The 25,619-nt window shown below is 36.8% G+C and overlaps 1 protein-coding gene and 1 long non-coding RNA gene across 2 annotated transcripts; one reads left to right on the forward strand and one right to left on the reverse strand.

Annotated features, from left to right (window-relative positions):
- Positions 1-1,773: 1,773 nt before the first annotated feature.
- On the forward strand, positions 1,774-5,046 carry MKRN3 (makorin ring finger protein 3). Its single transcript, XM_008530343.2, has one exon. It carries the CDS (start codon positions 2,866-2,868, stop codon positions 4,354-4,356), a length of 1,491 nt encoding a protein of 496 aa, XP_008528565.2. The 5' UTR covers positions 1,774-2,865; the 3' UTR covers positions 4,357-5,046.
- A 9,620-nt stretch (positions 5,047-14,666) lies between these two features.
- LOC139083521 (uncharacterized) lies at positions 14,667-22,881 on the reverse strand. Its single transcript, XR_011540316.1, has 3 exons — positions 22,697-22,881; positions 20,810-20,866; positions 14,667-20,020 (listed from the first exon to the last, which is right to left on the reverse strand). It is a non-coding gene; the product is annotated as an uncharacterized lncRNA (long non-coding RNA).
- Positions 22,882-25,619: the final 2,738 nt, after the last annotated feature.

Here is a 25,619-nt window from a genome sequence, read left to right on the forward strand (position 1 = left end):
CACTGTAAAACTCTAAGATATAGTGCACTAGGAGATGGCAGGACATGAACAGGATGGGGGTCACGCAGGTGTGGATTTGATGGCAAACACTGCACCATGGCAGCAACATAGCCTTGGACAAGTTAGGAAATCTTCTCCCTTTCCTCCTGTTTGAGAAGATGAAATGATCAAATACCATATACATCTTCACTGTCTAACACAATAGTTACTAGCCACATATGGCTATTTAAATTAATTTTGAAATATAAATTCAATTCATAAGTCACTCTAGCCACATTTCAATTGCTCGAGAGCTATATGGGACTAGTGGCTACTGTGCTGCACAGCACAAATATAAAATCATCATAGAACATCCTATTGGACAATGCTGTTCTATAAAAACTAGATCAAACATAATTTAGACACAGTGCTGGGAAAACATTACTATTAAACAAATAATAGTCTTATATTCAAGATTCTTATATTTGTGAATCTGAGAAGAGCCCAGTATATAAGAGTTGAGTCAGACTCTGGAGAAAGTGGCATCCTTAGTGCAAAGCTCAATAAGTATAAAATGGAGGAGAATTCAAAATCACCAAGATATCCTAGATTCCTGGTGGATAAGCAGCAACATTCTCAAATGATTATCAAGCCAGGAAAAGACAACCTTTTGAAAATTTTGAGCCTCCCACTGCTTGATCACAGTATTCCTCAATTTGTATACGTCTTCCTAAGTAAATATGATTTTAATTTTTAAAAGTTTAATTAGTTTAATTCCTAGCATAGTTAACTATTAATGTTATAAATGTTATGAATTTCAAACGTTTAAGTGACATTGATTATATATACATATATATATGTATATAAACTGATTTTGTATATTGCAGTCCTTGCCAAATGCACTTATGAAATCTAATGGTTTATCAGTAAATTATCCTCAATTTTCTGCCGTCTTCCATTAATAGTTCTTTTCCAATTCTAACTTCTTTTATTTCTTTGTTTGCCTCATTGTACTGTCTAGGACTTGCAACAATAAATATAGATCTTTTTGCCTTTTTATTTATTTCAAAGGGAAAGCTTCCAAAGCTTTAATTTAGGGAATTATTTTTAATTACAGATTTAATTTATCTAACATATCAATATTTATGTTTCCTATTTCTGCTCCTGTCATTTTTATTAATAGACATGTTTCCAGAAATATGACCATTTCACATAATTTTTCAAATTTAATGGCCTTTTTACCAGCATCCTCTCATGATTTTTAATGTCTGTTATTAGCGTAGTTATACCACTTTTTAAATTTCTGATCTTGATTATTTGAGCCTTCTTCATGTTTTCTTGATAAACTGCACCACAATTTATCAGTTTCATAAATTATTTCAAAGTGTTTTGTTTGATTTATTCCCTTTACTTCATGCTTGTTTTTCTTTAATAATTTATTGCCTTTATTATTTGCTTCAATCTGATTTCTGTGCTACATTCAGACCTTCTCCCACTTTAAAATATAAATTTAGGCTATGAAATTCACTCTAAGAAACTCATTTTAGCAAACAAAATTCAGTAACATATAAAATGATGATACAGCATAACACAGAAAGATATATTCTTAGGAAAAAATGGTAAGTTAAATCTTTGGAAATCTATCAGTGCAAATAATCACATTAAGAGAATAAAAGAAAAAAATGATCATCTCTCAAAAAATGCAGACAACTACATGAGAAAATTCAGTATACATTCACGGTTAGTACCCTTAGCAAAGTAGGACTATAATTTTTTTTTTTTTTACTAATCTAATAACATCTATCTGCAAAACAAAGAGCTCTCACACGTAGAGATTAAAAAGCACCATTTGTGAACAGAATTGTATAGAATATGTTATGAAAGGCTGGCCTGCCACAATTCCGTATGACGCTGGATTAAAGAAAGAAAGAAAGAAAGGGAAACAAAGGGCCAGTATGAGTTAAACCAGCAAGAGAAAATAAAAGCCAGGGTCACACAGGGGACAGTGGCTTATTAAGCCAGCATTAGGACTGGACAAAGTCTGCGGCTTCTGCACAGGAGGGGAGAGGTAGAAATTACAATAAACTAAAACCTCTGAAAGGTGCTAAAGCTGCCTCAGATCAGAAGCGTTCCCACTAAAACCTTGCTTACGAAAAAGGTTTCCAATGTAAGCCCATAAGAATTTCCAGAAAACAAAGACCAGAAAAAAATCACGCATTGTCGAGAAAACAAAACGAAAAAGCTTCCACAAGTGACAGTCATGAGACAAAAAAAAGAAAAAACGCGAACCACTTGATCCACACAGACAAAATAGACTGACAGAAAAATACTTTATAAAATTCACGTGTATAAAATACAAGATGAATTTTTAATCACGGTTTGTGGAGGCAACGGTTATCATTTTTCAAAATAGACATATGTGAAAAAGAAATCAAATAAAATGTGTTTGAACGAACACTAGAAGAGATTAAATTAAAACCTCAAAGAATGTGATTACGTCCTCCAGCGGAGACGGCGGACATGGGGAAGAGGGACCAGCCGGCGTGCAGCGGTGCAGGGCAGAGGCTGGAGACTTGGGGCTGAGCATCCCCGCCCGATATGAACAAAGAAGGCTTCCGGTCAGACACCCATCGCAGCCGTACGGAACGTACACACTGTACGGACACCGTAGAGGACTGATGTTGTCCCCACAGGAAGTGTCCGCTGCGCCTGCCCAGAATAGGAAGTAGGAACACATAGTCACAGGAAGCAGACAGCAACGGGAAGGAAAATTGATGCACACTTCCCAAAGATGAACCCCGGGCAGCTAGTGCTCTCCGGGCCTCATGCCTGAAAGGAAGAGCCACCGGAGAAGTTCCGGTACCATCTGGGGCAGAAGAAGCTGCCATGGAAGAGCCTGCAGCTCCCTCTGAACCCTCTGGGGCAGCCAGGGCCCCTGTGGGTGCCGTGGCAGCAGGGGAGGGTGCAGCTGGGCCCAGTGTCCCCGTGCGCCCGGCCTCCCGGCAGCCTGTGGCTCCAAGCCCAGCCCTCCTCCGAACGTCACGTCGGAGGCCTGCCCAGGCCTCAGGGGGAGGGGCTGGGCCCAGCTGGCTGCCTAGCCGGAGCACCGGCAGCTGGACAAAGCAAATCACCTGCAGGTATTATCTGCATGGGATGTGCAAGGAGGGGGAGAACTGTCGCTACTCCCACGACCTCTCAGGCCGGCAGATGGCCAGGGAGAGCCGCAGTTCATCGCCTCAGGCCTCTACAGACCGAGGTGCCAGTACGGCTGCGCACGTTGAGACCCTGCCTCAGGAAGTAGCGGAAGCCCCCCCTGCTGCGTCCTCACGCTCCTTGCCTGTGATTGGCTCAGCTGCTGAAAGGGGTTTCTTTGAAGTGGCCAGATACAATGTAGGCCTGGAAGCTGCAGGAGGAGCAGGTGCAGAAGGCTGGGCAGATGCCGTTGAGTTTGTTCCCGGGCAACCCTACTGGGGCCGCAGCACCTTTACTGTTCCCGAGGCTCATCTGCAGAGCCTAGTGACTGCGAGGGAGCAGATTGCTGTGGGCGTGGGGGAGCAGCTTTGCCGCGATGCTGCCATGGGGCGGTGCTTTCGTGGGGAGAGCTGTATGTATCAACATGGAGAGATATGCGATATGTGTGGGCTGCAGGTCTTACACCCGGTGGATGCTGTCCAGAGGGAAGAGCACATAAGGGCCTGTGTTGAAGCACATGAGAAGGATATGGAACTCTCGTTTGCTGTGCAGCGCAGTATGGACAAAGTGTGTGGCATCTGCATGGAGGTTGTCTATGACAGAGTCAACCCCAGTGACCGCCGCTTTGGCATCCTCTCCAACTGCAACCATGCCTACTGTCTTAGGTGTATCCGCAGGTGGAGGAGTGCCAGACACTTTGGGAGCAGGCTGGTCAAATCCTGCCCACAGTGCAGGGTCACCTCCAACTTTGTCATACCCAGTGAGTTCTGGGTGGAGGAAGAAGAAGAGAAGCAGAAACTTATTCAGCAGTACAAGGAGGCAATGAGCAACAAGACCTGCAGGTATTTTGCTCAAAGTGGGGGTTTTTGCCCATTTGGAGAGAACTGCTTTTACAAGCATGCAGACCCTGAGGGCCTGGGAGAGGAGCCTGTGCAGGTGGGAGAGGGCAACATGCCCTTTAAACGCTGTAAAAAAGAGCTTGTCATGCTTCGGCTGGCCAATCTGTTGTTTAAGTGTTTTCTTTCAGTGGGAGACAATGAGCTCCCCTTCTTGGAGGACCAGTGGGACTTGCTTCATTATGAGCTAGAAAAAATATTTAAATTTGAGTCTGTAGCATTATGCTGTGGCATGTGGTCTAGTGTGCTGAGGCTCTGTCATCCGCTATTGCCTGTTTTCTGTTTATAGACACATCTGTCACTTACAGGAGCCGTTGAAGTCATTTCCATTGAGCATCCATCACTGTTTTCTTGCCCATCCTCATTTGTTTCCTGCTACGATTATGGTGTCTCACTGTGTTAAAAAGTAATAGAAAGTCCTTAATGTTATTGTTTGGTGAAATTAATATTACTGTCAGTTTATGGTTTATTTTGTCATCTCTGTTTTCAACAGGATTGACTCAGTTCTAGTCTAGTGTTTACAGAATTTCCACACTCATTTTGAAGTCCCTCAAGAATAAATGTGACAGGGTGAAGGGAGAAGTCTTAACTGAACAAGGAGCTTTTTGCTACTACAGCCTTAAGAAATGGACCCTGGCGGGGCCTTGTGGTGCAGCTGCTCATCTCTTGTTGTTTACATGTTGTTCCTTCCCTCATTCCCCTTAAAGTGCACTCTTTAACTTGTGGTTACCTTGTGGTTTTGTGTTTTGCTTGACCAGAACCAGGTGCATATGTTTACATGTTTTTATCCTGTTTAGCTTGATGTGAAATTATTTATATTTGGAAGCATATATTTAAGAATTATATATATAAAGAGAGAGATGCATATAAACGTGTATAAAAGTTATGTATTTGAAAATATATATATAAAAGATATACACCATCCTATGATATAATGTTTATGTAATAAAGTAAATACAGAGCTGAAAGCTGAAGGTCAGATGCTAGTAGGACTCACTGTTGTGTGTGTGTGAGGTGTGTGAATAATCTTTCTGTCCCTTTCACAGGCTTCAGTGTTTAGCATCTAATGAAAACAGCTATTCAAGTGGCTGTGGTCAAATGTGGCAGACACAGATCTTAAACGACTTACAAAGTATGATATTGGTAATTCCTATGATGGCATTAATAGCTCACTCTGCTATTATAAATACAGAAGTGTGTGTTCCTGTGCATTTTAGCACCATCTTATTATTTCTTATAACAGTACAATCCTGGACTCAGACACACAGTTCTTTGTATCCAATATTTTTTATTATCTATAGACATTCCAAACAAAGGATTTTGACAAAAATTTCAATGTATAAATGACAAGATTATAAAAGAGAAAACGAAATAATAAAAATATTGAAACCAGTCTGAATGCAACAATGGAAAAATTTAAAGTGGAATATAGAAAGGAATAAAACTAAATATCATAGTAATATGTAAAGTTTATAACACAAATACACCATAATTAAATGAAAAGTGTTTAAAAACTAAAAGCTAAACATTATCAGACCTGATTAAAATTAAAATGAAACTGTATGCTCTTTAACATACACATGTACAATATAAGAATACAGAAACATTAAAAATAAGAAGATGAAAAAATCAAACAGGTGCTTTGACCTTTTGTCATAGGCAAAGTTCATATTAAAGAAAAACACATTACTGAACATAAATAAGGATGGTATATAAACAAACTATAATTTACTGGGAAGAAAACTATTCCAATTTTGTGTTCATTTAATAACATAGCATCAGATACACACAGAATTGAGAGTAGAAAAATAGAAAATCTTAGTGGACAATTTTAATACATCTTTTCAGTAACTGAAGAAGCAAAGAAAGAAAGACTGTATGTTGAACAGCAAAATTTTAACATTCTACCTTATTGATCAGTATAAAATGCTGTATGCATCAACTGCAGAATGCTCTTGGCTAAGATAGCTGAAAATATTGTGGGGGGCCGGAGTCCCGGGAAATTCAGACTGGCCTGACTATCCAACAAAGACAGGGCACATTCACAGGTTTTAGACCATTTACTAAGCACTCTCCAAAGCACCAATTTAATTCTCAGAACCACCTTATGAGGTATGTGGTATGATTTTTCTCATTATCCCAATGAGGTAAATAAGGTAGAGAGATTAAATTACCTGCCCATGTAGCTATGACCCATATGTATAAACTAGTGGAAGAGTGAATGGAACTCAGGTAGTGTATTTCCAGAGCACAGGCACTATGCTGCCTCTTCACCCACATATGTGACCAGGAGTGGGTGGACCAGCTGAATATAGCTACTGGAAGCACATGTGAAATCTTTAGGTTCAGCTAAGTGGGACAAAATGGGCACAAATAAGCTCCTACTAAATGTGGGAGGCTTGGGGCTTTAGCTGTGCCAGACTCAGTATTTCTTAGCCCACTGCTAAGGATATGCCATCTATATTTTACACTCCCTACCTTCTGATATGATTCCTGATTCTATGGGTAACTATCTCAGCCTGTTTCACTAGATTCTTTACCATATTCCTTCCCTCTTGCTTTCTCTTATTCAAAGAATTCACCAATTGGAGCCCATAGATGGCTGGGTATTACTGGCATGTAGGGTGAGTGATTCAAAATGAAATACAAACATTCTCCCACCTCCAAGGCTGCCCTAGTCATGCAGGGGAAATAGGGCTTTGATGACCAACCAACCAAAGAACAGGACCGGATGAGGCACTCCAGAAGACGGTACTGATACCAAAGGCTCAGAAGATAAGCTCTGGGGCCATCCAGTGGCGGAGCAGTTAATTGGGCACCTTCTGCTTTGGTGGCCTGGGGTTCGCTGGTTCGGATCTCTGGTGTGGACACGGCACCGCTTGGCAAGCCATGCTGTGATAGGCATCCCACTATAAAGTAAAGGAATATAGGCACAGATGTGAGCTCAGGGCCAGTCTTCCTCAGCAAAAAGAGGAGGATTGGCAGCAGATGTTAGCTCAGGGTTAATCTTCCTCAAAAGAAAAAAAAAAAAAAAGAAAAGAGCTCTGAGTAGTGGCTTAGCTGTCAAGGAGGGGTTTTTAAGCCAAGCATGGGACACTTTGAAAACTATGTCCTAATATACACTAACATTGTGACATAATCACTTCTTTTTGGGGGGGGGGTAAGATTAGCCCTGAGCTAACTACTGCCAATCCTCCTCTTTTTGCTGAGGAAGACTGGCCCTGAGCTAACATCCGTGCCCATCTTCCTCCACTTTATACGTGGGATGCCTACCACAGCATGGCTTTTTGCCAAGTGGTGCCATGTCCACACCCAGGATCCGAGGTGAACCCTGGGCCGCCAAAACAGAACGTGCACACTTAATCACTGAACCACCGGGCTGGCCCCTCTCATTTTTATTCAGATAATATCTTTACCCAAACCATCATCATGAAGTTCAGGAGCTATAGTAGGGCCAGGCTTAGGAGAAGATAAAATGGTTTGGGCGACAGACAAAGGGTGATTAGAATCCTAACTCTGCCTTTTACCAGCCTGTGCAGTCTGGAGCAAGTCACTTAAATTTTCTACTCCTCAGTTTCTTTATATGAGAAATGGGTATAACACCACCTATTTTGTAGGGTTCTTGTGAGGATCAAATTTAAGCTGGACAAATAGCTTGCAACACAGGTGGTATTTTTAAAGTGGCATGTATAAAAAAAGAGATTAGTGTGTGTTAGTGGATCTGAGAAGAGCTGGCCCAGAATTAATACTCCACCAATTTTTATTCATTGGGAATCTTTGCAACTTGTGTTTAGGTAACATTATTATTTTATGATTACTTTCATAGGAAGGGAGCTCATTACCTTTATTTTCATAATTTCAAAAAGACCAAGTAATTTTTTCAGCAAAAGTCATCCAGTTAAAAGTGTGCTATTCAATTGCTGAAAATATAGTAAATAACAAAAAAGATGTATTATTTGGATGCCTACATGAGGAAAATAAGAAATAAGATGATGTTTAAAAAAAATGGGATTCCCTATTCCCACCTCAGATCATTCAGAAAGAATCAAATAACAGGGATGTCACAGCCATGAAGGCTGGACAAAGTCTTCCAGAGGCCTTCCCATGAGGACAGCTGGGCTATCCCTGTTGTAGTCAGGAACAAAGGAACACTTGCAAACAAAAGTTTGTTCTGTGAATGAGTCAGTGTGTGCTGACCCCTTCTTAAAGGACTCAAGACTTAGCCTGGGAGTCAGTATAAAAGGTATCATTCTACCCACAGGAAAAATGCCTGGGTGAAGCAAGTCTGATTTGCTTGAGCTCCTGGTGTCTAAATTTGAGGGATGTACAGACTTAGCAATACGCTAAAAGTTTACTTGTTACTCTGTCCTCTCTACGATGTGGAAACCACTTTGTCTTACGTGTTACTAAATCCATTTACTTAATTTCAATGAGTTAAAGGGAAACAGTCTCATTCCATAATCAATGCCCATGTGCTCTTCCATTTTGCACTTTTGTAAAATATCTCAGAGATGTGGTACTGTTTCCACAGCAGATGCTAAACTAAAACCTTGGTGTGACGTGGAGTTGGGGTACAGATGGGAAAAGGGATGTTTGGAAAATAACCTAGCATTATGGCAAAGACTAAATTAATATTTCTTGATTAATGGAAAATTATACTTACCATAATCTATAGGATAGGGCCAAATCTATGCTCAGAGTAAAACTAATTTTAAATACTAATATACATTGTCTAGAAAGACAAATTGCATAATTAAATAGGTAACAAAATCTGTAAATTTTAAAGAAACTACAACACACACACAGCAGATAGAATTAAGGAAGATTAAAGCAAAAATCAGTGGATTAGAAAATTGAAAGATAAACGCTGCTGCTTTGAAAAAATAAACATATAAACAGTTAATCAAAAATAAAGAAGAAAGTGCAATTAAACAAAATAGGAAACAATAAATAGGAAGTAATCAAAGATAAAAGGACTCTAGAGAAATGGGAGAAAAATCCTTGTTATACTGAGGCAAATGCAGTTGGAAAAGTGAAATAGATTTAAAATGTACAAAATAAACATAATTTTCCAAACATCGATCCAGAAGACAAAGTAAATCAAACCAGTTACTGATGAAAAATTAAAGTTGTCATGAATGTACTTACTCTGCTGTCCCAAAAAAAGAGAAGAGCAAGAAAAGATATTTACCTAGTAATTTACTAAAACCTTAACTATATTACAATGCTGTATAAACCATTTGAGAGAACAGAAGAGGGGCCCTTATGAATGACACATAACATTGGTATCAAAATGTTACCAATACAGTACACTACAAAGATAACTATATCTCAATCTTATTTATGAGTATTGATTCCAAAAATTGCAAATGAAATGTTAACAAACAAAACATAACACTGTAGTAGAAGAATAAGACATCAGGAAGGACTATGTTATATTCCAGGAAAAAAAGGATAATAGAACAAGAGAAAATATTTTATCTTAATATATCCAGAGAAATAATCATACAAGCATCTTCATATATCCAAAAAAACACTAAATTCATGATCAATATGATTATTTTATAGGTAATATAGATGCATAAGTTATAAATATTATCTATATATATGTATGTGTATACATATTTATTTTATACATGTCTATACTTTTTTTAAATGCACACATCAACAAAACGTATAACTAAAGAAAGTAAATAGGGTGAAAGTAGAAATTAAATAATAAAAAGATTAAATATTAAAGCTGATTTTATTTTTTGAAAACAATTTATAAAATAGATAACTATATAATTTAAGGAAATGAGGAAAATATAGAAAGAAAAAGCACATAAACAATCACCCACACCCCCCTAATAGGAGGAAGTCATCAAAAAGAGAGATTCTATTAAAGAAACATTAGAAAAAATGTTATTCAGATGTCAATTAATGGCAAAATCTGAAATTGGTCATTTTCAGGGCATATATAATCCATCAAATATTGGCTACAAAGTATATTTAAAATGTAACCTACCATTTAACATATAATTAATAAATTATTTCACATTATGCATTTTTATCTAAAAAATAGGGATTTTCATAAAACCTTCAGAGAACAGATAATTTCAGTGCTACTTTACGCAATTCAGAAATTAGAGATGGAAAGAAGGGCCACTTACATTAATTTATTTCTTTTTTTTCCCTGCTTTACTGAGATATAATTGACATATAACATTCTGTAAGTTTAAATTTAAAATGTAATGATTTATGTATATATTGCAAAATGATCACCACATTTAGTTTAGATATCCATCAGTTAATCTTTACATTTGTGTGTGTGTGTGGTGAGAAATTTTAAATCTACTCTCTTAGTGACTTTCAAATATACAATACGGTATTGTTAACTAAAGTCACCATGCCGCCCATTACATTCCCAGAACTCATTCATCTTACCACTGGAAGTTTAAACCCTTTGACCACCTTCATCCATTTCCCCCACCCCCCACCCCCAACCCCTGGAAACCTCTGCCCTCTGTTTCTATGAGTTTGTTTATTTTAGATTACACATATGAATGAGTTCATACAGTATTTCTCTTTCTCTGTAACTTATTTTAGTTGGCATAATGCCTGAAGGATCATCCAAGTTATCACAAATGGCAGGATTCCCTGCTTTTTTACTGCTGAATAATATTCCATTGTGTGACACATAATTGATACAAAAGTATAACAAAGGTAGTACACACACATGCAACTGATAAACTTTATTTATGAAAAATGACACCAAAAAGTAAAAAAAAAAAATAGTAAAAATCAGAATAAGAATGTGTATTTTTATCCTTTTAATAAGTCAAAAGAAAGTAATCATATGATCATCTCTTGTTATCAGGAAAAATCAAGTAGATCACTCTCTTTGTTGACAGCTAACATTTTGATAATAAATACAGTTGCATACAAAATAAAAAATGAGACATATATGTGGGCTAGCCCAGTGGCACAGCCGTTGTGTTCGCATGTTGTGCTTGGGCGGCCTGAGGTTCTCTGGTTAGGATCCCAGGTGCGGACCCACGCACCACTTGTGAAGTCACGCTGTGGCAGGCATCTCACATATAAAGTAGAGGAAGATGGGCATGGATGTTAGCTAATGGCCAGTCTTCCTCAGAAAAAAGAGGAGGATCAATGGTGAATGTTAGCTCAGGGCTAATCTTCCTCAAAAATAAAAAAAGACATAAAAATGTGAAAGAAAGATGTAAATTTATCTCTCTGATTGATGGTATGATATTGTATGTTGAAAATTCAAAACTGTCTGGAAAACTTCAAATACAAAAATCAGTAAAGAGCTAAGAAAATATAATAACATTCATATATTAAAAATAACTATATAAAAATTTAATGAAGACCTCTTATTTATGGAATCAATTATTTAAAGTGCATAAGAGTAAACTTAAAAATAAATCTAAAAAACTACAAAAAGAAACATTTAAACACACCAAGTTTCCTTAAAGAATACTTGAAGAAATGAAAATGTATGACATGGATTTTTTTTTACTTTTTACATTTTTGTCATAGTGAAATATACATGTTGAAAAATTTACCATTTTAGCCATTTTTAAGTGTACAGTTGAGTGGCATTAGGTACATTTGCATTGTTGTACAACCATCACTACCACCCATCTCCAGAATTTTTTCATCTTCCTGAACTGATAGGACTTTTCTCATGGAAAAGTTGCCAATGAGGCAGAAAGTCTTAGAAAACTAAAATTTTCACTCAAGATACTTTGTGGAGTCAGCATGGTGTCAGAGAGGATATAGGCCATATAGCCAAACACATGCACTCATACTTGTAAAAAACAATATGTGGGAATTTGTTCGGGAAACTCAACATCTTTAAACTGTCAATTCTTTATTAATGGCCTTGATAAAATGCTAATAAAGTACTGCTATGGACTAAATGTTTGTGTCCTCAGAAATTCTTATGTTTAATCCCTAATGCCCAATGTGATGGTATTTTGAAGTGGGCCCTTTTGGAGGTAATTTGGTCTTGAGGTCCCACTAATCCCTTATGAGTGGGATTAGTGCCTTTTTTAAGAAGAGACACAAGAGAGATGATCTTTCTCATCGAAATATGAGGATACAGATAGAAGGTGGTCATCTGCAAACCAGGAAGAGGGCCCTCAGCAAGAACCTGACCCCTGATCTTGGACTGCCAGCCTCCAGAACTGTGGGAAATAAATGTGTTATTTAAGCCACCAGTCTGCGGTATTCTACCATAGTAGCTTGAACTGAATAAGATAGAAATTGGTACCAAGAAGTAGAGTGCTGCTCTAACAAATGCCTAAAAATGTGGGAGTGGCTTGGAACTCGTAATAGGTACAGGCTAGGAGAGTTTTTAGGTGTGTGCTAAAATAATTGAACTTGCTGTGAAGAAACTTTTTTTCTTTTTTGCTGAGGAAGATTCGCCCTGTACTAACATCTGTTGCCAAGCTTCCTCTTTTTGTATGTGAGCCACTGCTACAACATGGACACTGATGGACAAGTGGTGTATGTCAACTCCTGGGAACTGGCCAATGGCCGCGAAAGCAGTGTGTGCCAAACTTAACCACTAGGGCACCAGGGCTGGCCCTATGAAGAAACTTTTAAGGATAACTCTAGTGAGAAGTCAGAAAAGAAAGAGGATGGCTATAAGGGAAGCTTCTATCTTCTTAGATAATATATAAAAAATCATCTTCAGAATGTTGGTGGGGATAAGGATGGTAGTGGCCATTCTGACGAGGTCTCAGAAATAAGGAATATGTTATTGGACAATGGAGAAAATAGGATCCTTGTTATAAACTTGCAAATAACTTTGCTGAATTGTATTCATGTTAGTAGTATTTTGTGGAAAGTAAAACTTATGAGTGATGAAATGGATATTTAGCTGAGGATATTTGTAAGCAAAAGTGTTGAAGGAGATGCTTGGCTGCTTCTGATTGTTTATGATAAAATGTGAGAAGAGACAAATAAAGACAGAATTGATAAGGAAAAAGGAATCAGAATATAAAGATTTGGAAAACTTTTAGCCTGTCCACATTACAAAAAATAAGGAAATGTGTTCCAAAGAGAAAACTAAAGATGTATCAGACCAACCAGTTGATAAGGAGATTAGTGTGAGTGTGAACCACGGACCTAATCAGCCATCCCAGCAGGAACACTGCCAGTTTGAACTTAAGGGAACAGAGATGAGATAGAATGAAGGAAGACTGTCGGAATTCTTGGATTTTACAGGACAGAACCATAAGAGCTATTTGGCTCTGTAAATGCTCAATTTTTCAAGACAAGGGAGAATGACCACAAAGGCAATTCAGAGATCATCAGGGCCGCCTCCTTAGTTTCAAGAGGAGGTGTCATTACCTTGGTTTCAACAGGCTATACAACATCTGCCCTAAGCTGTGGGGATGGGTCTGTCTGGAACGTTGAGGGGATGACTCCCATCTGGTGGGGCCCTGAGGGTTTGACCCCACCTGGCAGAGCTGTGGGGAGAGGATCACTGCCCCAGTGGGTCCAGAATGTACAACATAGAGCCAAAGATGAGTATTCCTTAAATTTAAGATAGATGCAGTTTGCCTTGCTAGGTTTTGGACTTGCTTGGGACCTGTCACACCTTCCTTCTTTCCTATTTCTCCCTTTTGCAAGGTCTATCCTTTGCCTGTCCCACCGCTGTATTTTGGAAGCATATGATTTGTTTGGTTTCACAGGTTCACAGTTGGAGAGTAATTTTGCCTCAGAATGAATAGTGTCTCAAGTTTTATACATATTTGATTTAGATGATATTTATATAAAATTTTGGAATTCAGACATTACAGTTGAGGATGGGATGAATTAATACTTTCAGGGCTGTTGGATAGAATGAATGTATTTTGCATGTGAGAATTTTGAGGGCCAGGAGTGGAATGCTATGTACTGAATGTTTGTGTCCCTGCAAATTCATATATTGAAGCCCTAATCTGCAGGGTGATGGTATTTGAAGGTGGAGCCTCGGGAAAGCCATGAGGGTCAAGCCCTCACGAATGAGGTTAAGGTTCTTGTAAGAAAAACTTTGAGAGATGATCTCTCTGTCTTTGCCAAAGAAGGGCACCGACGGATGAAGGCCATCTGCAGACCAGGAGGAGGGGCCTCAAGGACCCGGTCATGCTAACACCTCCGATCTCAGACTTCCAGCCTCCCAAACTGGGAGAAATAAATGTTTGTTGTTCTGTTATAGCAGCACAACAGACAAGACAAATACAAATAGATTGTGAATAGCTAAAATAAATAAATAAAATTATCGTGGAAGTTCATACAAAGAAAAAATGCCAGTAGAAATTGAACATTTGTTAATAATTAAAATTGTAATATATACTTCTATCTTTGACATTAAAATGTTTTATTCCTTCAAGCATCATGCATTGACTTATTTCCTGCCTTCCTTTATTCTCCCTTTTGTTTCTGGCAGAAAAATAACCAGTCTTTAATCCCTATCAAATCTTAAAATGTGATATCATGTGCGTGCATTATGAAGAATGAGGTATTCACACTTGAATTGAGGGATTAAAAAATATATTAAATAGTTACAGAAATGGACACAAATAGTTATGGGAATTGAGCTTATGATAAGGATTATAACAAAATAACTTAGTTTATTCAATAAAAGTTGTAGGTAAACTTAGGAGTCATCTTGAAAACTAATGCATGGCATCAGTATATCATACATCACACTGGTATGATTTCCACTTACATAAAAATTTGAAATCTAAATATGAAATAAAACATGTACAGAAATAACATAGGACAGTTTTGTCTTTTAAAGTCTTGTGATCAAACATGTTTCTATGACACGATTAACAGAAGTCTTAAAGGAACTTTTGACTACAACTGTAGCAGCTGTATGGAGCATACTATGTTCCAGGTTTTGTTCTAAGAAATATTATCTCATTTAATTCTTCCAACGATCCAAAGCAGTAAGTATTATTTTTATCCCCTTGTAGCAGCTGAGAGAACTGAGGCTCAGAGTGCTTAAGAGATGTGCTCATGGCCACAAAATTGATGACATCTGACTCCGGGGCCCATCCTCTCAGCCACTGCACTACCTTACAAATTTGACCCCCTTAAAATGAAACTGACAAATTTGACATGAGAAAGATCAGAAGAAAGTATCAAACTACAATTAAAAAGTAGAATTCATAAAACAAGTCAAGAACTTATTTCAATAATTCATAAAGTGATCCAATAAAACAAAAGACCAACTTAACAAAAAGTATGAATAGATATTGCACAGAAAATTAAATGCCAATAGTTTTAAAGATAGGAAAAGTTAACCATCACTACTATCAACGCTTATTAAAACTGCATGGAGTTTCATTTTTCTCCTTTCAATTTGTCAAATAGCCAAACATTTGAAAGCACACTCTAGTGACAGCTGGGGAAAAAAATGCACCCTCATATATTGCTTGTAGGAGTGTAATTGGTACACGTTCCATAGAGGAAAATAAGATAATGTCAATCAAATCATAGATTCACATATATAACCTACTTGACCAGCCATTCTATTTGTTTAAATGTGATTTACAGGTATATTCTACACATATAAGATCATTCGAGTACAAGGATGGTAAATGCAGCCTTTGTTATAACAATAAAAATTGGAAATGACTAAAAATTCCAGCAGCAGGCAATGGTTAAATAATGGCAGAGACATACAGTGGAATATTATGAAGTCACATTTAAATAGTAAACAAACAAAAAAGCATGAGCAAATCTGCATGCGCTGACCTGGAAACATAGTGGTAAGTAGGCATTAAATGTGTAGAACTTTACGGAATTATATTACTTGTATATAAAGGCAGTGATGATTATATATAATGTCTTTGCTTATATATATAATTATGTTTGGTGACTTTGCTTATATGTGCCTAAAATTCTCCTGAAAAATCATTTGTGAAAGAATATGTGTAATTTTAAATATATATATGCATGTATGTATAGAGCTATCTATGCATACAAATACATGTGTGTAAAATATATATAATTAAGTAAATATACACACAGGAGGCTATGTATACATATACATGTATGTATGTAAAATAAATACAGAGCTGAAAACTGAATGTCAATCGTTAGTACATTGGTTCCTTTATGAGTGTGGGTTGCGTGAAGAAAAGATGCAACGATGTGATTGATTAGATGTGACTGATTATTGAGAAAAAATTTTAAGCAGTTTCAGCTAAAAGCTACTCTAATGTAAGGACCTAGCAATGACTCAGTGCTGCTAGTCAATATGGCAACATAGATGACTCTCAGGGATCCCATAGCTGTAGATATGAGTTTGCTGATAAAGCTTGGTACTCTGCTATTGTCCTGTAATAATTCAGCCTGTGACTCAGATGTACAGGTCTTTATACTTAATATTCTAAATTCTCCTGAGCTCTCTCTAAAGAATTTTTTTTGAAAAATTATTGAAATAGTAACTAAAACGCGGGAAAAGGAGACTGAAAAATAATATATTTGTAAGAAGTAAGAAAGAAGGGGAAATTGACATAGAACGGCAAGAAAAATAGAATGTAAACAGTAATATTGGAAACTAAACATAAGTAATTCAAAAGAAACATTTTCTAGATTTATTTATATTGGATAAAGTTAATTTTAAGGCAAAGGTGTTAGGAGAGAAAATAAGAAATGTTCAATGCATCAATACATTAAAAGCATTTTAAATTTGTATTCCTGTAATTACATAGCCTCAGAAAATACAAAGACAAAATGATAGAACTAATAGGGGAAATCCAAGAACACATAAGATTGGTGAATATTTTTAACATGCCTTATGCAGTCACTTATTTAAAAAGCAATATTGAAAGACTAGATTTAAATATGATGGTCTACTGGTTAAAATCTGATGCTTCACTGCCATGGCTTGAGTTTGTTTCCAAGTAAGGGAACCACGCCACCAATCTATTGGTTGTCATACTGTGGTGGCTTTGTGTTGCTATGATGCTGAAAGCTTTGCCACCAATATTTCAAATAACAGCAGGGTCACTCATCGTGGACAAGTTTCAGCAGAGTTTCCAGACTTAGACTAGGAAGAAGCACCCGGCCACCAATTTCCTAAAAAATTGGCCACAAAATTCCTATGAATAGCAGTGGAACATTGTCTGATATAGTGACAGAAGATGAGAGGATGGTACAACAAAGATTGAGCAGGGTTCTGCTCTGATGAACACAGGTTCACTAGGAGTCAGAATGGAGTAGACAACACTAACAACAAGGATTTAAATAACGCAGTGAACACTATAGACTTAATTGTCATGTTTAGAATCCTACAATCATCAAATGGAAAAGTTCACTTCTGTGGCCGAGATAGCAGAAAAAAAGAAAGATCACTGACCAAAAGCCCTGACCTAGAAGCCTTTGCATGACCCGTCTTTCTGATAAAAATAGATACCATTGAATAAGTTTTTACCAGGTAGTAGGCAATGTGAAAATGAGTCTATAAGGATGACCTAATTCTCAAAACAACACTCAGAGTAGTGTACTGTTATTCTTACCATTATCCAGATCAGATAATGAAGGAGAGGTTAAGCAACTTACCCATGGTTAGGCCCACATCCAGAAAGGTATGGGGACAGGATTTGAACCTGGATTTTACATTTCTAGAACACTTGAGTTGATTGCCCCCTCCTATTCTGCCTACCCTACCCTTTTGATGTGGACTGAGTATGTGTATGTGTAGGGTGGGAGGGTCTCCTACAAAAAGATGCTTGGAGAAAAGTACACATCCTTTCATTGCAGATGGGCCACTCACATAGGTAAGGACTGGGCATCCCTGATTTGGTGGGAATAAAAGACTGCAGGGCTCTCTGGATCTTATCTTTCCATCTTAACAGCCTCTAAACAAGAGGCCAATTGTTTCACTGCCTGAACTCTGTCTAGTTCCTCAGATTTGGAAAACAACAATCTCCTTGCTATGCTTGTTTGTTTCCTGTGCTAATGATTCAGCCTCCCTAACTATAGCTTTTCTTATTTCTTCCAACATTATATTTTCCAAAATGATGTCACCCAATGGTTAACAAGGGGTAGTAGTTTGGGTGCTGTGAGAATCAGGCACCAAGACAGGATTAAATGTGCAAAGATTTTATTTGGGTAAATTCCCATGAGATAAAATGGGGAGAGGTCCAGGAAGACTAGGAGATACTTCAGACCATATCTGACTGCAAGAGAAGGAGAGAGAGAGGGAAGGCAGGATGGAAGCATCCTGGACTGCTGTGCAGTCTAGTGGAGGCTCATCAGGGCCATCCTTAAGTCCTTAAACCACAGTCCACCATCACTGGAGTCCCATAACCCTTAGAAATAGGCATAGTCACCTTCAGGAATTAGCTGGGAGTAGCCCATGGGAAGCATTGCTTTGACATAAATTCAGTAATGGATTTCACAGCACAGCAGTTGGGGCCCTAAGGTCAATTAAACTCCCTGTAGTTGGAAGTATTCCATATGTATTCTCATGATCTGTCCAACAAACCAGAAGGTCTAGAATATTCCACCTGTGCTGTGATACATGGTGATGGCAGATAATGAGATCTTAGCAATAACCCTGCCTTTGAGAAACTCATATTCTTAATAAAATTTCCCCTCAGTTAGCCAAACAACTAGAGAATCAGGCCAGTTGTAATGTTCTCTGAGACTGTAATAATAAAAACAAGTACTACAAAAAATGAGGACAGTGTATCAGGCTAAGGCATTAGGGAAGATCTTTTAAAGAAGAAACATTTAGGCAGGGCCTAGACAGTTTGCAGATTTTCCCCTCAGCTACATTCCTCATCACTGTAGCTGTCATATTTTCTTTTACTAATATATGTATTTTATATATAAGTGTGAATGTGTGTGCACATGTGTATATACATATGTATATATGTATACAGTTGGGAAGGGAGGGAATTCAGCCTTCCACCCTTCTTGAGTTCTTTTGGCTAAACTAATATAATTGACATATGACTCGATTAACAGGACAAAATTAATTTAATATGTACATATTGGATACCATAAAATTATACTCTGAGATGAACAAAGCAGGCTACCTTTATATCTTTTTACACAAAGAAACACTACATTTGTGAGGAATTGATAGGACAGAGAAACTTACATTTGGGGTACATAATTAGTGAGAAATTTAAGTGGAGTTCATCCTTGAGGTGGTAAATTAGTAAAAGTAGCAAGGTTTGTTTGCACAGATTTATAAACCCTGAATTCCCTGGCTCTGGATTTAAGGATGCTTCTATCTCCTGGTGGAAGGAAGTTATCTTTCACAGGGGAGATTTATGTTCTGCCATCGGGGAAAACAGGGAGAGGAGAGGAAATGCTGTTTCTGCACTGGCTGCTTCTCAAGTAAATTTAATTCAAAATAATCAATATGCCATTGTGGGGTATTTGGGGGCAACCTGCCCTAGGCAGCAACAGTTCCCACCTCTGAAAGTTCCCTAGAAGTTTCACATATTAAAAGTTGAGCTGGTAACTTGTTCCATTACTTCCTTACATAAGTCAGTTCAATTTAACAGTTGTGTCTCATTTTAGGAGGTTTAACAGTTGTGTCTCATTTTAGGAGGTGCTGATGCAGGTAGGATAACAAAATTAGGTCCATGGTGCGAACAATCAGATATTTAATAAGATACATCTCTGTGGAAACAGAGAAATACAAAGGTTAATCTTTGGAGTAAGTTATAAACCAGTTTCTGCGCCTAGGGTGCAGCCAGTCAAAAATATTTCTGGTGTCATGATCAAAGCATCTTTTGCAGTTTAAAATGTCTCTGATGTCATCAGGTGTCCAGGTAAACTTTCTGAGTGGCTTACACAGCAACTGGCATGAAGATTGTCTATACATGAGCTATTGTGGTGATCTCTCAAATTTATATGAAGTTGTTCAGCTTCAGTTTGTAGAGCTTCAGGGAAAAGGGTAACTTTAGTTCTCAACGATTCTGAGTCTAAAGTGAAAGAAAGATTGCAAGCATTAGTTTTGAGAGCTGCAGCCAAATATTGGAGGAAACAAGAAGAATTTAAGATCTAGTCCAGTTTTTAGGTAAATAACAAAACTTCAAGAAAAATTAATAGCACTAAAATCTAATATCCATAAGTGTATATTAAAGTTTTTATTGAAATATACTTTTTCCCTCTCAAATTAAACTCATTTTTGCCAAAGATGGGTAAATTAAGACTAATATGTTTGCAAAATAAGTCTAGTTTCAATAAACTTGGCTTAGTTATTTACATAAGTACGGCAAGAATAGAAATTGATGAAATAGGCTCTTTTAAATTTACTTTGCTTGAACAGTTTATAAGGAATTTCCAGATTGAACTTTTAATAGCCTCTCAAGGCTAAAAAGCCAAACCAAACATTTGCCATTTGATTCTGCCTGCAATACATGTAGATTTGGGTGAGTTCCTCTCTTATTGAGGCTCCCAATATATCTTGAGTTTCTTGCACCTGTCAAAAAATTACTGTATTTACTCACTTGATTAGGCTGTCAGGAACCCTGAATGTAAGATATGAGGCTGTTTTTCCAAGGAGCTTTACTGGCTTTATGAAGTCAACCTTAGCTCCTTAAAGATGTTTGATCATATCTAAGTTTATGCATGCCACTCTTAAGCATGATGTTCCAGTCGAAGCATTGGTAATACAACCGATGTTTCCAATTGTGTCCCATTAGAAGGAGAACAGATTCTTATTGAACTTATGCAAATAAATATATTGCCATGAAAATAAGAATACTCACTGAGAGTTTCTGAATTCTGGAGGGATGAGGTAGAGAGAAAAAGTAACTGTTTCAATTCTGTGAAGAAAGACACAATTCACTAAATTGCTGTAAAATATAGATAGTTTAAGAGAAAAGAAAAAAAAGTTTTCTTAAATCTAGAAGAACAAAAGATTTTCAGCAGAAGCCGAATGGACTTCTTTCACATGTGCCATAGTCTTTATGTATTCTGTTGCTGCTGTCTTTGTGTGAAAATCAGCCAGGGCATTTCTATGCACTCAGATTCATTCCACTTAGTGTGAGCCTAAATTTTAATGGTAGAGACAGCAGTCCAGTTTTATGAGGTTTCTTTCTATCAAGCATTTTTGCAAAAGCATCAAAGTAACTATAAATGAAAAAAAAAAAAAACCTTAAAAATAACTCATTATAATGCAATTGGAAAAGAAATTTGTTCATTCATGTGACATACACTTTAAGATAACTAGAATTATGATTAATAATGTTATACTAGGATGTATCAAAATGTTAGGAATTTCAGGTAATTGCTGGAAATCATAACATATACAGACACGGCATAGAGAAGACTTAATGTCACTTCTTATTTGACAATGCTCCCAATGTAATTTAACATGTTAGGTAATCCTAATTAGTCTAATATCTTCTAAATATATATATATATGAGAGAGAATATATTCTTTGAGATGTCCTATGGGCTCTCTGAAAAATTTCAATTAGTTGAGGTCAAAAAACTTCATTTAGAATTTGATTTGGGGAAGTTTTTTAAAAATATTGAAAATATTTTAAAACACAGATCAAATAGGATCATAGGTCACTCTGAAGCAATACTTAGTTATTCATTTAACCAAGTGATAATAAAAAAAAGATAAAGGCAAATATAGAAGGTCACTTGGCTGTTAGCAAAATAACTCTTTTAATATTAAAACGACCATTTTCCTAAGTACTCAAGGGCCTGATAAAGACAGGAAACACAAGAAATTATTTTGAAAAAACACAGAATCTTCATCTTCTAGGCAGACGACTCAAAAGGAAAAGAAAATCAAGTTCAAATCTTATATAGGTACAGTATTGATATTAAAGCTTAATTTTATAGGGTTTAACTTTAAAACTCTTAAAATGACAATTTAATTTTATCTAACTTGACCACACAAGGTAAGATAGTTCTCTCTTTTTTTTCACTTTCTATTTGATTTGTCATTTTACATGAGATAGAAAACCAAATTTTAGTTTTGTACCAGCTTCCTTTTGATATTAAAACTGATTCACTTAACTAAATTTATTCCAATCTTAGTCAGCCCTGACCAGATATAATATTCCTTTCCAAATATTCCTTTTCCATAAGCCCTCTGTAACTTTCTATGCCCATTTTAGTTTGTCCATTTTTCTCTTTTTTTATTCAGAAATAACCAGCTTTATTTGAAACAAAATTACTTTTCTTTCAATAAAAATACATCTCTATCTCTCATACATTTTCTTGTCAAAAACATACATCTTATTTTCTTTGCATACAGAGATTTTTCCTTATTATTTTAGTAGCTTTCATTATATTTACTAAATAGAATCCTTAAACCTTAGAAACCTTAATTTCTAGTGAAAGCTAAGAAGTAACCAATTATCAACTGTATATTATACCCATATTGTTTAGATTGGCAAATTTATGAATCCATTTTATAATTTCTGGAAACATATCTTTTTTTATAATGTAATCTTTCAACGTGGCACAAGACATATTTATAAACACCCTCAAATTTATCTTTAGTTTCTCTGCAGTAAGAAGCTGCCCCTACACACACTCAGCTGGGTGAGCAGCGTGGCATAGGTTGCAGAGAGACAAAAGAAAAGCCCTTGAGCTGGGAAACGAGTCATATAGGTTTATTGGGAGTTACTTACAGGCAGGCCCAATGGTGGCCAGCTCTACAGCAACATGCACTGTCCACTATATATTCTTATATAGGCAGAGGACACAAAGGCCATTTGCTTGCCTAGGGGCTGTCCCTGGTACGCCCAGCATCCGTAGGAACAGTAGCTTACATGAAGGGGCTCTGTGTCCCTTTAAGATGCAATGTTCTTTAAGTGAGGGTAATGAAAGATCTGGGCTGGCCAGGCCCTGAACTGGTACACATCCCAGAAGCTGGGCACCCTGCCCAGAACAGAGCCAGAAGGACATATGTTGCAATGGGCTTGTTGGCTTTTGCTGAGCAAGCAAGGCCCAGGCCCTAAAGAAGCCAAAAGTAGATAAACCTCTGTTCAATAATTAGTGCTTTCCTATTTTATCTTTTAGGAAACGATCTCGATATTCAATGAATTTCCCATTATTTAATTTAACTTAGGAAATCTATAAAGTTTCAAATTACCAAAGATATTTGGGGAAGCTATTTTTAAGTACATATACCATAAAACATAATTATTGCACCTGAAATTCTTATTTCACGTACACATATATAATTCATTTGTTCTTAACAATCATAATTATATTAATCATAAGAATTTCATGAGACAATAAGGCAGTTAGCCATTATCTTGCTAATTTTTTTCTTGCTGACACATTTTGTAACAGAGATAACATGAGCTTTTTTGACTAATAACACAGGTAGAAAAAAAGCTGCATGTTTGCATTATATCCAAAATAATGACTCTGAAGACGTGCCTACTTTGGTTAAACCAATAAACTTAAGCAAACTTTTAACACCAAAGATTGTTTCATATAAGTTTAACTTGTGAAATGTTTGGGTTAGTTTCTATGATATTTAAAATTGATTTATATAAGTGCTCACTTAAGCTAATCAATTAGAGCTCTTTAGAAATTAATTTTGATTATATCATCCAGAGGTAGAAAAACGCCGTATCAACAATGTAATACATATATATATATAGGCATACACAACAGAGATCTTATAGCTTTGTTTCAAAACTTCAACCATGAATCAGGTACAATATGATACTCATTAGTTTATATGTAATTCTGTTTCTAGCAGGTTGAACAAATTAAGGCAACCTGCTTAAAAGGTGTTTTGTTAATATTTGTGAAGAAGAATTTTAAGTTTATTTGTCCTAGACAAGGAGGCTGTGAATTAGATTTTGGGCAAGGAGACTTTCTAGAAGCTGGCATTTTAAAACAGAAAGCTTTGCCCTCTTCTTTTTCTTTAACCTCAAGCTTTACTTATTGAGCTAAATGGGCTTAGTCCCAGGCAATTATGGCCTGTTATCTTTGGGGTGTTACTTTCTAAAGACATGGTAAAATTTAAAACTTCAGAAGTTAGATTAAAAAAATGCAGGGTTTTTTTTTTTTTAGGAGTTTTGGGATAATTGCTATTGAAATTTTTTTTCAGTCTTTCGAATTGGGAATGGTATAGATAAGAGCTCCCTGAGAAATTACAAGCCTTTTGAGATAAACACAGGAGTTTTTGGAATTGGTGGAAGAAAATGGGTAGAATCTTCCTCTAGAGCCACATTTACAATTTTGCAAAGCTTTGTAACATAAGGACAGTAGCTACCAATTCCTCAGAAATTACTTTGTAACTTAAATGACATCATAAGTTAGAGGACATCTACTCATGTAACTACAGTGTCCCTAATTGGCTCCTTTCCCTCTGGGTACGTAGTTTTATTTTAACTTGGAGAAGAAGGCTTATAACAAATCCTGTCGGACTATGAATATCAGATTCCAATTTGGTCAATTTTTTTTTTTTACCACATAGCTACTAAAAACAAATCCTTCTAAGTATATTGCCAGTTTTAAGCTCAGACAAACAGTCAATATTTTTGGTGGCATTAAACAACTCCATGGCCCAAAGAGGCATCCTCAATGGTTATTAAATTTTCAAGATCCAGAGTCATTCCCAAAGATAGCCAAAGGAAAGAACCAATAGCCGGCATGTTCCAGGTAGGTAGAAAGGCAAGGCAGGTCCTTAACACAAAAGTAGATGAGCAAGAAGGCAATAGCTATCCCTGGGCGAGAAAGCCTCAGTAACCAGCAAGTCTGCATTTGGAAAGGAAGGGGAGCATGAAATCTTATTTTCCTATTTTGATTGTGCATTATAGACTGGCCATTGACTGGAAGCAATAGGGCTGTTGTCCATATATTCCCAGGGGAGGGGGTTCTAGGGTATATCTGTAAAGGATATTGTATAGGAAGTCCTAACATTCACAGAGCCTGATTATAGAGCCCAGCAAAGCAAGCCCTACTGTGTATCCCAAGTGCTTCTGTTAAATTTATTTTCTGGCTTTCAGCATTTATATGAGTAGCCTGTATTAGAGTTTAGGCTGGAGTGCTCTCTGTACATCTTGCAGGAAAAGAGAATCTAGAACAGGCAGATGGGGCCATATTTTACAAAGTAGGCTTTACACTGGATTCTTATCTTAAGTCTAAATTTTTGTCCTTTTATTTGCTTGGGAGTCCCTAAGTGCAGCTGTTATATTAGTTTTTTCTTTTTCTTTTTGCTTCTTAAGTGCTAGACAATTGTACTTCCAATGTCCTGATTTTCTGCAATATTTGAAAATTTCTGAAGACAAATAGGAAGGGGTCTAAGAGAACTTTGAATTTTGTTTTAATTTCTGTTCTTCCGTATTATGAAGGAGCTTTATAGCTAGTCATTATACTGATATGAGAACACTCTAAATTTTTTTTTTCTGATTTAGAGGTTTTTCCAATTCAAAGGATCCATCATCTGGCCATTGACGAGTAGGATCTTAACAGCAACTCAAGCCAATAGGCCTTTTTATTGCTTAACCATGGCAAGAAGAAGAATCCACAAAGGAGAATGCAAAGAATGAAGCCCTCAAAAGATCCAAAAAGTTTACTCCCAGAGTTAGC

The sequence above is a fragment of the Equus przewalskii genome, chromosome 1 (genome assembly GCF_037783145.1).
Source record: "Equus przewalskii isolate Varuska chromosome 1, EquPr2, whole genome shotgun sequence".
Lineage (NCBI taxonomy): Eukaryota > Metazoa > Chordata > Mammalia > Perissodactyla > Equidae > Equus > Equus przewalskii.